Source organism: Paroedura picta, chromosome 15 (assembly GCF_049243985.1).
Source record: "Paroedura picta isolate Pp20150507F chromosome 15, Ppicta_v3.0, whole genome shotgun sequence".
Lineage (NCBI taxonomy): Eukaryota > Metazoa > Chordata > Lepidosauria > Squamata > Gekkonidae > Paroedura > Paroedura picta.
Genome location: NC_135383.1, coordinates 20,992,022 through 21,005,667, shown reverse-complemented (window position 1 = coordinate 21,005,667; position 13,646 = coordinate 20,992,022). Strand labels below are relative to the sequence as shown.

The following is a 13,646-nucleotide window of genomic DNA, read 5'->3' as shown; positions in this document are numbered from 1 at the left end:
ACTGATGTTTCCCACAAATGTACTTGCGGGCCTTCAACGGTGGGGTGCTGCAGGGGCTGGGCCCGTTTCCAGACAGCCTGGCCGGAAGTTACAACCGCCAGCTCTGAGGAGGAAGGGATGCAGTGGGTGGGGGCAAGTCCCACAACTGGCCCTACGCAAGGCTGAGGAGAAAGGAGGCTGAGGAGAAAGGCTCAGGGCAAAGGTGGCAGAAAGCTCAGTTGCCCTGAGCCAAGAGGCAGCAGGAACTGCTGTGATGACTGTCCGTGCTGTAGAAACACTTGGCCTAAGCCGTGGCTTTGGGTACAGGTGAACCAGGAAAACCTGCAGCAGAAAGGTCCAAACCTGGGTGTAAACTGCACGGGGCTTTTATTCCAACCCCAGATCGATTTAGTCCCTGAACTCTACACAGAATGCGATTTCCGTTTGGATTTTGGGCGATATAAATTTTCCTTCTGCAGCAAGAAGGATTGATCCGGAGTGACCCTACCATTATTGTGCGATATCTTAGAGTGCTTTTAATGCTCAATATCCGGATTGGGAAAGAAAACTCCATGGTAGAGAACCTCTGATAGGCTACACCTGGTCATGTGACACACTTGCCTTAAAGGAGAAGCCCCTAATTTCTCTCAACTTCTGTCGGTCCTGGATTTTTCCTCCCTCCTCTGCCTTTTTCGATCCTCTCCCCCTCCCCTCCAAGAAAAGAAAGAGGCTCCCTGCCTGGCTCCTCTCCCCCCCCCCTTCAAGAAAAGAAAGAAAGAGGCTTGCCCCCCCTTCTGAACTACCTTAACCATGTGCAGAAGACTTTCCTGTTTCAATGGGGGGGGGGAGACGAAGACCCGAGTTCAAAGCGATCTGAATTCAACAGGTTTGACAATGGAATAAAGAAAGTTAGTGCAGACCCTGCCCTGGGCTCATTCAACTACAGCAGTGGTTCTCAACCTGGGGGTCGGGACCCCTTTGGGGGTAAATGACCCTTTCATAGGGGTCGTGGCACGGCGAGCAGCTTGGCCAGGGGGGCACCATCCACACATTGGCCTTACAGGGTAGATCGAGATAGAGCGTTTGTCTGTCTGGAACAGTGGAAAACAGCGAGATCGGCATGGTGGACAAGAGGCAGAACTGAACTGAGAAACCTCGGAAAAAAACCAATTGATATACAAACATGAACAATAGATCTTCACGCCATTGGTCAGTTGGGTTTAATTTCTGTGAAAGAACACTTGCATAATTTTATGGTTGGGGTCCCCACCACATGACGAACTGGATTAAAGGGTTGCAGCATTAGGAAGGTGGAGAACCACTGAGCTACAGCTTTCCAGCAAAAGGGACCTGAAGGAACAACATTTTACTCTCACAGTTTCCGTTATTTGTGTTTTTTGATAATGATGCCAGCCATTCGGTTGTGTCCGACTCTTGGCAATCCTACGACTCTTGGGAATCTCCATGTCTTTGGATCTTGCCCCACTTCTTTTAATTGTCTAATGCTCTGGCCAGTGTCCATTTGGATCATATCTAACCACCGTGCTCTTTGTCGGCCTGGTTTCCTTTTACCATTGACCAATTCTAGCACAATTGCTCTCTCCATTGAGTTGGATCGCATGATATGGCCAAATCGAATGAGCCGGAGTTTCATGATTTTGCCTTCTGGTGATAGGTCAGCCTTTATGCGCTGTAGTATTTCCTTGTTCATGACTTTTTCTGTCCATAGAATCCACAGAAGCCTTCTCCAGCACTGGAATTCAAACAAATCGACTTCCTGTCCGATTTCTTTATTCGAAACAGGCAAAGTGTAAGAGTAAATTTACATACATGCATATGCTCATGATTCTCTTAATATGGACATCTTTATTGTACACAGAATGTTTCTCATGCAGTTCAATCTCAAGTGAATACAAGCAAACCCAAATTGCTGGTTTTTCCTATTTATCTCTGGAATTTGTTAACCGTTTTCATTATGCTGTATGTAAATTTACTCTTGCACTTTGCCTATAAGTATGAACTGATTATTTCCATTCCACGACATTGTATCTGGGGAACCGTGGGTGCACACGGAAGCTCATACTTTCAATAAAACTTTGTTGATCTTAATTTGTTTTGTTCTGATTTGTTCTGCTGCTTCAGGGGGGGATACCCTGTGGAGGTAGGCTGTGCCATATTCATCCCCCATTATAAAATTTAACACACATTGTAAGATTTGAAAAATTCTGTAAAACTGTGTCCCACCGGATATACTAAAGAGGTTAATACTGATTGGATACAGGTTGAATACTGATAGGAATCGTTGCGTTTAAAGGTAAAGGTATGCCCTGTGCAAGCACTGAGTCATGTCTGACCATTGGGGTGACGCCCTCTAGCGTTTTCATGGCAGACTCAATACGGGGTGGTTTTGCCATTGAGAACAGTTAACTGGAGATATAATAGCCAGACAAAGGAGTGTTCCTCAAAAACGAGTCCTTTATGTCGGTATCCTGTTTTGGCTGATATTCTGTAAACAAGAAAGGTGGTCTCTTTAGTTCAATTTGGACACCTCCTTCACTCAGCTTCTCTTTGACTGAGGGGTCTTTTGGCTTGTGGGCCCCTGCTTCAGACCAATACAGCTGCACAGTGGAATCCCTTTCCTAATAATCCCTAATAGATGATGTTCATCACCCTGAACCATATGGGAAGGCGGTATACAAATTCTATCATCATCATCATCTTTATTATGCCCTTTTCACCATTACATCACACTGGGTTTTGACATTTCCATTGAGCGGTCCACTACGACCCCAAGATCTTTCCCCCTCTCAGTCTCAGCAGGTGCAGGATCTATTATTCTAGACTTGAAGGGATTTTTTTTTAACCTAAAATACATCACTTTACCCTTACCAGGACTGACATAGTCCGAGGAAGAGTTCCTGCACTCGAAAGCTCCCGCCTTGAATAAATCTTGGTTGGTCTTAAAAGTACCACCGGACTCTGATTTTGTTGTGAGTTTCCTTTGCCACACTGTCACCCACCCTCACCCAGTTTGCATTGTTACTCTGTCCTGTATCCCCCCGCTTGGCCATAACAAAACAAAATCAGAGTCCAGTGGCACCTTTAAGACCAATAAAGATTTATTCAAGGCGTGAGCTTTCGAGTGCAAGTACTGTTCCTCAGACTATGCGCTTGCACTCGAAAGCTCACGCCTTGAATAAATCTTTGTTGGTCTTAAAGATGCCACTGGACTCTGATTTTGTTTTGTTGTGCTGCTTCAGACCAACACGGCTACCCCCTTGAACCCCCCCCCCCTTGGCCATGTGACTGTGTCATTCTGTTTTGAAATGACACCCACAGCAGCTACACTATTTCCCATACGGACAACAAAGAAGGGTTTGTCAGTCCCACCACCGAGGGGTCAGTGGCAGCTGGGTTCTGACTCCCATCACAATCACTGGCTGGTCACAATGGCTGCTCATTAGAATACAGGACAATTAGAATGTTGCATTCTTAATCTTGGCATCTGGCACTGAATTCTCTGCAAGCAAAACTTGCTAAAAACAAAACCCCAAGCAACAGCCGTATCGGGGCTTGCTCTAATTGGACCAATGCAAAACAGGCCTGAAAGACTATTTTAATTGCAGGGAGGGACAGCCAGTTTGAGTTTCTTGCCACCCAAATAATCATGCAATGTGTGTGTGTGTGTGTGTGTTTTAAGCCCCCCTCCCCCAACCTGGCCGTCCTGTAAACCAAAAAGCTTAATTAGAAACAGAGTTGGAACGTTGCTACTAGAAATTTCAGTAATTAAAACATCATTAATAAAAGTTACATGGTAGCAAAAGCCGGCACGTTTAACATGCAATGGGTCTCCTTTTGTTAGTTGGGAGTGGAAGATACAGAATTAGAGACCTGAGAGCTCCTAAATGCGAAGATGGGTGCTTAAGGAGGTCCCGGTGACCAGTATGTTCACAGTGACCCCTAGGATTAAACCAATACCAATGTAAGAAAGAAAACCTCAGAATCCTTTTTCAATTTATTTATACGTGTCCTTGTAAAGGAATTCAGAAATTTAACATGCCTGGAATAAAACATTTTAGCTGTAAAAACACGTACCACCAAGCTAAGCAATGGGTGATTTATATACACTCAAATAAATAAACAGGGGCATGATCCAGTCAAACACAAGCATTGAAAAGTCCCATGGATTCCAGTGCGGGGCCTAAACCCTGAGCTTAAATGTTTCCTGTTATATTGCCGTTGGATGGTTCATGGTGGAAGTGGGTCTTTCCCGCCCTTCCAAAAACAGTTCCCTGTGACACTCCCTTCCCAAATACCATTAAATACCTCTCCTTCTCACTTGCCTTCAAAGCGTCATGCCGGAGTTACCGCAAGTCAGTTGCGGATCTTTCTGAGAGGATGGGCAGGAAAGAAGCTGGCAGGCAACCATCCTTGGGAAATGGCTTCTGGCGCCTTCCAGTTACCAAACTATGAGCAAGGTCAGATGGTCTAAAGAAGCATCCACTTGTGCATATATAACATCTTGAAGGGGGGAGTTCTGTTTCTAGACAAACAACAAAGCTCAGCAAACCCGCAGGCGGTGCTCCTTTACCATGCCCAAAAGTCATTCTCAGAGTTAATCATGTATGGCAGTGGTCCCCAACCTTTTTATCACCAGGGACCGCTCAACGCTTGACAATTTTACTGAGGCCCGGGGAGGGGGCTGTCTTTTGCCGAGGGACGTCGCTGCCGCCGCCTGAGCCCCTGCTCCGCTTGCTTTCCCGCTGGCACCCCTGACTTCCCGCCGCCCGCTGGGGGGCGCTGCCAGCAGCAGCTGCGCAGTGCCACGCCAAAGGTGAGCCAGCGGCGGGGTGGCAGAGCAGCCCCCAAGGCAGCAGTCGAGCAGTCGAGGACGAGGAGGAGCCGCGGCCCGGTACCGAGTGATCTCTGGACCGGTCCCGGTCCTCGGACCGGGGGTTGGGGACAGCTGATCTACGGAACTCCCTCCCAACAGAGAGAGCCCGAAGTTCAAGGCTGAACCAAGCCGTCAGGGCAGACAGTGTTGCTGCTAAAAATGACATCTCCATATGTCACCCTCCTCTGTTCCCATAAAGATAAATACAATACTAATAATTTTCTAATATTTCTATTTATCTTGAATGTGTAGCCCTGCATACATGCAAGAGAGACAGAGAAAAAGAAAGAGAGAGAATGCACAAAGCCCCCCCCAAAGAAAATTATAATCAACAACAGCTCTAATGGGTGCTTCTTGACTACACAAGACAACAAGAGTCGTGTATATATAGGTTATGCTGTCAACAACAGCTTATTTAGAAAATCTAAGCCAATCTGACGACTTTTCCGCACGTCGTTCTGAAGCGGTTTGTCTCCTCCTAGATTTGTCTACTCACCCAATTTCCTAAACCAGATTATCAACCTAAATCCACGCAAAACCTTAACGGATCAGGATTTCATTTCGGGGCCTGTAAAAACTTCGGTTGTGGCCAAGTCTTATCAGCTATGCCGGCAGACAGATTACAGAAAGGCGTACTACAGGATAAGTATGAAGTACAACCCGGCTTAAACCAATTACGCACTTAGGGGCAAAGTTGTCAAACTGTAGATTATTGCCAAATCTGCACGTTTAATTTTCTCGGCACGTACACATTTCACAGGTAATTACACTAACAGTTCAGGTTTGGGGGAGGAACAAAAGCCAGATGGCTAAAATAACAACACAAACTTTACCAAGTAAGTGGGATAGACAACACTGAAGCTGCATTTAACACAATAAATGGCGCAATTATCAAGGAGGGAAACCCTCCCCCATTCATCTAGGTTTGAGATTTCAGTCTCTTAATTTTGTGGCCACACATTACCACTGTGTATGTGTCCACGAGTATTTCCTTTAATTATCTTGACAACTGATTTCCATCTTCTTTTAAAAGGGGAAGCTATGCATGCGACCGTCCATTGTAAAATAATCCTGACCTGTCCTAATTATGCTTTGTGCAACTGAAAGCTTGAAATACGGAAGGCAAACCATGCAAATATAATTTCTAGCCCCTGCCTTGTCGCAGCCCTTCCGGAAGGGGCTCCGCTACGTTCTCCAAACATAGGATAAAAAACCAACAAGAAACAACAGTCAACTGTACCAATTTAAGCCACATAATTAGCAATTATTTCCCACACATGTCTCAATACAAAAATCTGTTACAAACCAAGGGGGAAAGAAGTTAATGAGCCACTTCTGCGTTCCCTGCTCCGCCTAATGCGTTTGCATAATAATGAGGCCCAATCTGCTGGAAAACACATAAAAGGCAAATTAATAAAGTTGTCATTTTTTTCCCTTGCCCAATGACGCTTAATACAGTTTCCGTAATCTGCTCAAGACAAAGGACGGTCGCCCAGACGCAGCCGATTATGCATTCGCGTGGCAGATGAAATCTTTATTAAACAGAATGATGAATCTGATTAACATGCGATAACAAATACATAGTCTGCAGGGGGAGGAAAAGTGCCCACCGCCACCTCCCGCGAGCATCCCTCACGCCGACTATTAAGGCTTTACTCAGATTGAGGTCAGACTGGTATTCCCGAAAGGCGCATTAAGCTAAAAGTTTGCCAAATGTGGCAACGGGAGGAACAAAACAATATCCTGTTAAATACAAAAAGAAAAAAAAAGCAACTGCTTCAACAGCTGACCTCTAATCAGCCACGGTAACAAGCCCTTAAAGACATTTTAAAATATTATTGCTATAAAAACAAATGCAACTAGTTTATGCGCAAGAGAAATGTTATTCGATAATCAGGAACAGATCTGGCTGTCCGCGTCCCCAAGTCCTTAAACGTAGTGCGTAATTCCATGTCTTTTGGGGAATCTTACTGCCAAGTACAGCCTTCCCCCATTTCTCAGGCACAGATTTTTTCCCGGAACTAAAATTAGAGCCAATGCTTCAACTGACGTCCCCAAAGACTTCCTTTTTTAGACCGAAAGAACAAAAATATCCATCTTCCTGTTCAGCCCCTCTTTCAAGCAAACCTCCTGATTGGAGGAGCCAGAACTCATTCAGAGACAGCATCAACCCTTCCTCAGAATGTGCCATTCTGCTCTCTATTGGGAACAACCCATATGGTCAACGGTTTGGGTCCCAGGCACCTGATAGATTGTCTCCATCCATGTGTGCCAATTGATGCTTGATGGTTGAGGAAACTTTATTGCAGGAACCCACAGTTGGGAAGCCGTGAGGACTTTATCAGTGCTCTTCTCCAGTGCTGTGTCACTTCCTTCTTCCTAACACCGGCTGGGAATCTGTTTTTATTCTGGAAGTTCCTTTTGACTGAAATGTTGTCCCCAGTTCTTTCAGGTGTCTTAGAATCGGAGAGTTGGAAGGGACATCCAGGATCATCTGGTCTAACCTCCTGCAGAATGCAGGAAATGGCCATAAGAGCCAAGCCCCTACACAATCCTTTCTGTTCACCCACTTACAATCTGCCACAGAATTAGTTCACAGAATTAGCATTTCTGTCAGAAGGCTATCTAGCCTCTGCTTAAAAACTTCCATAGGAGAACCTGCCACCTCCTGAGGAAGCCTGTTCCACCAAGGAACTGTCAGGAACTTCTTCTGGATGTTTAGCTGAAATTTTTTGAATGAATTTTATCCCATTGGTTCTGGTCCAGAGCTCTGGGGTAAAAGAAAACAACTCTGCTCCATCCTCTTTGTCAGGGGTAGTCAACCTGTGGTCCTCCAGAGGTCCATGGACTACAATTCCCATGAGCCCCTGCCAACAAGTGCTGGCAGACTACCCCTGCTCTATGAGACACCCTTCAAGTACTTGAAGATGGCTAAGAGTCATCTTAGGGCCATTCCGCACAAGGACCAATGTTGCCAATTGCTTTCACAAAGCGGAAACGCTATTTTAAATAGTTGAATCTCGGCATTCCGCATACCTTCATTTGTAGTGGAATCCAGTAGCGTTTCATTCATTCCCCACAGGTTTCTGGTCTCGCAGGAATCGCTAGAAAGGAAGCGATTTTTTTCTGTGCTGGTTCCCACCCCTGGCCGTCAATCAAACGGAACAGCCAATGGGCGGTTGTTATCATGCTCCCAAAAAGCCCCTTTCCCTTTAAGCACAGGTAAAAACGCACACACACACACACACACACGTTGCAACGAATATGCGTTGATTAGTTGCAACAGAGAGACCCATCTAGCTGGCGTGTGAGCTGGCGATTCATCATTACCATGCTCCCCCGAGTGGGAAAAAAAATCCCCCCCTGCACAGGCGCGATTTTTGGGCAAAATTAAAGGGAACTGGTGAACAGGGGGCTGTGTTGTGCTTGGGGACTTAGGGGAGCTTTAAAGCACTTCTGTGGAGGGACTGTAGCCGGAGAAGCCTTGCTGGGTGAATGAAGCCTCGCTGGTTCATTGCTTTCCCCGCTCCGAGGGAAAAAAAATGGTGATCGCTTCGCCGGAAGTTCAGAGGAGAGAGCCAGGGGGAGGGTTTTTGTTGCACCCGCTATAATGAGAACGCACATGTCTTTTTCGCAAGTGTTGCAGGTTGTTGGCAAGAGTGTAGCGATTTTCTGAGTGTGAATCCACTTTTCCCAATTCCTCAAAAATCGCTACAACAAAGTGATTTTGGCGCTAGTGTTGCAGGAGTGTTGCAGATTGCTCACGACGTCGTGCGGAACGCAGTTTTAGTGGCAAAAACAAAATGTAAGCCTAGTGCTATATTAAAGTTGTGCGGAATAGCCCTTAGTCATCGTCTGTCCAACCTAAATAGACCAAGCTCCCAGAACCTTTCCACATATGTCCCGGGTCTCCAAACCCCACACCATTTTCATTGCCCTCCTCTGGACACGCTCCAGTTTCTCTACAGCCTTCTTCAATAGTCTTGTGGCTGCAATGTGTTGTTTTTAAAATGGATTTTGTTTGAACTTTTAATGCTGTGAGCTACCTTGAATATTTGTTTTAAAGAAAAAAGTGGTATAAAAATACAGTATCTGATCCCTATAAGTGGCATGTACTTAACCACTGAAACACAGACCATCGCTTTATCTAAACCAGTGGTCCCCAACCTTTCTGTGGCCGGGGACCGGCAGGGCATTGGGCCGCACCCGCGTGGGCCACGCCCACACATCGGGCCGCGGCCGCGCATCGGGCCACGCCCGCGGGCTGCGCCCGCACACGGGCGCGGCCCGGCCCTGATTCCCTCTCCCCACCCTCCCCCTCCCGCAGTAAGAAGCTTCCCGGGCCGCAGGCTTGCGGCCTGGGAAGCTTTTTACTGCGGGGGGGGGGGGCGGGAAGAGGGAGCCGCAGCCCGGCGCCATGGCCTTCGCGGCCCGACATCGGGCCGTGGCCTGCTGGTTGGGGACCACTGATCTAAACCACGAAGAGTGCTTGCACTCGAAAGCTCATGCCCTGAATAAATCTTTGTTGGTCTTAAAGGTGCTACTGGACTCTGATTTGATTGGGGCATTCTTGTACATGTTGCCACGTGCAGTTTGGACTAATGCTCCAAGGTTAGGCAGCTCTGCTGCCAGATCACCTTTTGACTTTCTGTTAGGCCAGCGGTTCTCAACCTTCCCTTTTGGGTTGTTGCCACGGCGACTCCCCTGAAAGGGTCAATCAACCCCTCCCCGGGGGGCCATGACCCCCAGTTTGAGAACCGGGGTGTTAGACTAACAGCAGAAATGCAGAGTGCTCCATTTAAGAAATGGGTCCCTTTCCCACCCTTGGAATTTTCTTTCAGAGGTCAATGTGTGTCAACAAGGTCTGAAATGGAATAAATCTTTGTTGGTCTTAGAGGTGCTATTGGGCTCCAATTTTGTTGAAATTCCTTACAATAGTCTTTCCTGTATCTTTCCCCCTCATAAACATACCACACCATATAATTAAAGGTATTCTTCATGCCAAAAGTTAGCGGGTTTTATTGTATATTATTGCAGACGTCTGTCTAAATGTAGCTTTACAGCAAAAGATCACATTTCATCTGTGCAGCTTAAAAAATATCTCGAGAACATGCTGTTTTTTTTTTTTAATTTTGTATTTTGTTTAGGTAGCTCAGATAGGCAAAGGCATTGCCTGTTCCCTCTTCCTCTTTTGATAATACAAAACTGTCTTCAACTTCATTTTATAGGATGCAGTGTCACAATGTTCATTTACCAAATCATGGCACTATGAAATGCCAATTAACTACCACCTAATGGTCCTTTAGAACAGGGGTAATCAAACTGCGGCCCTCCAGATGTCCACGGACTACAATTCCCACAAGCCCCTGCCAGCATTCGCTGGCAGGGGCTTGTGGGAATTGTAGTCCGTGGACATCTGGAGGGCTGCAGTTTGACTACCCCTGCTTTAGAACCAGGGCTGCTATGGCCAATTTTCACCAAACTCTGTCAAACCTTGTTAAACTGAATGCGAGAATCCCTTTATTTCTGGTAGCCCCTCAGGCATATCATGATTTAAGCCCCCTTGTGTTTAAATAGTGGTTACAAGATGGGGCAGGATTATTAAGGCATGGCTATGGAAGAAGGAAGGATGTCCCAGTGGCTGCTAATATGAGCAGAGAGCAGTGTTTATTCTGAACAAAGGCATGGATCAGGGGCGTGATATTGTGTGCTTTGACAAGAAGCTTAGAATCTGACATACTTTCGGGAGAGAAAGAGGTCCAAGCTTGGAAGCGGCCTTTGAGCATTAAGATTTGATGAACAGGGACAAAGATGGCACCAGCCACAAAGGAATGTGCAGAGCACAATAGGGAAAGAAGAAATTACGAATGTGCGCAAATCCAAGTAGTTGTTGTCAGTCTCATACAGTCGACTCTGACTCTTGGCAATCCCATGGCACAGCTGTCGCCACAATCCTCAATCCTGCACCGCCTCCCTTCAGCCGTGCGATGTTTTGGCTGGTGTCCATTTTGATCGTGTCCAACTGCCGTGCTCTTTGTCAGCCTGGTTTACTTTTTCCTAGCATGATTGCTTTCGGACCGACCAACAGAGCATCAAGAACAGGTGGCAGGAATACACAGAAGAAGTCCACATGTAGAACGGAGGTTTGCTCTCTTGAAAATGAAAAAGAAATAGAATCGGCCATTCAAGGGTCAACTGCCAAATAGCAAGGCCTCTGGCATTGAAACCATATTTTATTGTGAACCGCCGTGAGACCTTTTGGCAAACGGCAGTATATAAGTCCAATCATAAATAAATAAAGGAAGGAAGGAAGGAAGGAAGGAAGGAAGGAAGGAAGGAAGGAAGGAAGGAAGGAAGGAAGGAAGGAAGGAAGGAAGGAAGGAAGGAAGGAAGGAAGGAAGGAAGGAAGGAAGGAAGGAAAAAAATACCCGTGGAGCTGCTGAGATGTCTACTAGTCAAAACCATCACAACTTTGTGCCAGGAAATCTGAGAAACTAATAGCGGGCCAGAGGTTCATCCCACTACCAAAAAAGGGTGAATCAAAAATCATCTGTTCCAATGACCGTACAATAGTCCTAATTTCTCATTCTAGTGAGATCCTGCTCAAAATCATATGATGCATAGCAACAACTATTGAAACAGAATTACCAGATGTTCAAGCTGGCTGTCAACAAGGGGTGTGGCACTCGGGATCACACAGCAAACCCATGCTGGATTTTGGAAAGGTCACAGGGATATCAGAAGGAAGTCTACATCTGCTTTATTGACTACAAGATTGTGTGGATCACAACAAATTGTGGGAAGTCCTGCAAAATTTGGGGGTGCCGGTGCATTTTGTCAAACTGATGCAGTCGCTCTACACAAACAAAGAATCCACTGTACGTACACCTCTTGGAACACCACTGAATATGTCTGAAGTAAGAAGGTCAACGGTAGTGCCAAGCTTGTCCAAACCTTAATGGGGGTGGGCAGCCATAAAGAGCAACAGAATAATGTAATACGCAAAAGGGAGATTGCTAATAAGCAACTATAAACACAGACAAGACAAAATACCAACTTACCCGCTATTTTAGGTAGATTTCAAAACTGTATAGATGGTGGTAGAGGCCTTTCCCTGCAAATCTTGGAGTTTCCTTCCTCATCGTGAAACAGTAATATGGATATAAACTAAGCCATGTTTTAAGTGTTTGAATATGCACAGAGATAATTATTTGGAAAGAAAACATAAGGCTCTTTCATCACTTAACACACTAATGAAAACCACGGGCTCCAACAGAAATAAATTAGTCATTGTACTGAAAGCACAGATGAATTTGGATATTTTATTGCGTAGAAATTTACATCATTCATCGACAAGAAAAACACGCATTGTATTAAAATTAAAAGACTGGCTCAACATGCATACATTATAGAGATGGAATCCCAGCAGCTCAGGGATTCAGTGATGTCTGATAACCTATTAAGAGCCATGAAACTTCACTCATTAGAGCGTTGCAGGCAAAGAAAATGACCCCCCTCTTTCACTCCTGCTAGCGATTTAGTGATGGTGACATCTTAAATGGGGGGGGGGGTGTTTCCTTCATTTAATGAATAGGTTTGTTGCAGGCGCCTGGGAGGTGCCACGCTCTTCATTTCAAACAAATATAAGGAGATAAAAACACATCTGAACGTTTTTACATATGAAAATGAATTAAAATCCCCCATACCCATTTTGAAAAGGCAGAAAATGCTAGCTGTGATCAAGAAAAGGCTCACAGCAGTGTCAGAAAGAAAAAAACCACTACCCAAAAACTGGGACTGCTTTTAGAATTTGGGGCAACCACCAAGATTATAGCCCATTTCTGGTAGGATTAGACATGAAATATCACAGGTTGCAGCTAGTCCCCGTGCCAGTGGAGTCAAGTGAGGACCAGGCCAATGTGGCCTTTGCATTCTGAATCACAGAGTATACTGTCAAGAGTATGTTTCATAGGTGATCTTAAATGTTCATAAGGAAGGGATGTAAAAAAAGACTCGTGGCCAATTTCCCTGAATCCGTAATCTTTAGGTGGCCTCCTCACAAGGCGGAAGACGGGGTGGGGGAAGGGGAAAGGACCTTAAGCCTGCATGCTGTTTCTATGAGCAGCAAATTACTGCAAAACTCTGTGACATTCTATGATGCGTTGAGCACTTTGTTCCTGCTTCTGAAGTGGTCTGGGAGCCACTGCAGCCATAGACTCTTCAAATGCCATCCTGGAAGCTCAAGGTCATGTGAGAGGAGTCTCTGACTCAGCCCCTCCCCAGAACTTTTTCACCCCACATGAACATGGCAGCAATTTTAGCTGCCCCCTACGAGACCTCAGATGGCACAGGGAGGAGTGGTGATATTCCCCATGCTGTTAAGGAAAGACTGGGACACTAGCCTGCAGGGAACTAAGGTTACATCAGCATTGCTTTTAATTAACCTGATATGAATTATACAACTTAGCCGTGTCCCAAATTCGATATCTTAATCTACCACTATACTCATCAACTCTCAGTTCTTTTACCTTTCCATCAACGACACGGCAATCTCCCGTTACTAGCTTTCCTGATTCTTCGTTTGTAAGTTCTCTGTACCTTCGGCCCTTTAAAAAATTCAGGATTTGATTATTTTAGCGTGATTCAGAAACAGTGATTTTTAGTCCAGCCTTTTCCCGTTATTCAAATTATTACATATTTCAGTTGCTGGTGACCGGCTGGTTCTGGTTTGCAGCAGTACAATCATCAATTCACATTCCGCTAGATAATAATA

The 13,646-nt window shown here is 45.6% G+C and overlaps 1 protein-coding gene across 3 annotated transcripts in view; it reads right to left on the bottom strand.

The window, feature by feature from the left end:
• Positions 1-12,175: 12,175 nt before the first annotated feature.
• Positions 12,176-13,646, bottom strand: part of BRIP1 (BRCA1 interacting DNA helicase 1) — a 127,038-nt gene continuing 125,567 nt past the window's right edge. For all 3 annotated transcript variants that reach the window (XM_077312715.1, XM_077312712.1, XM_077312713.1), the window contains exon 21: positions 12,176-13,479. In XM_077312715.1, coding sequence (XP_077168830.1) covers positions 13,409-13,479 — 71 coding nt within the window. In that variant the 3' untranslated portion in view covers positions 12,176-13,408. The remainder of the gene's footprint in view (positions 13,480-13,646) is intronic.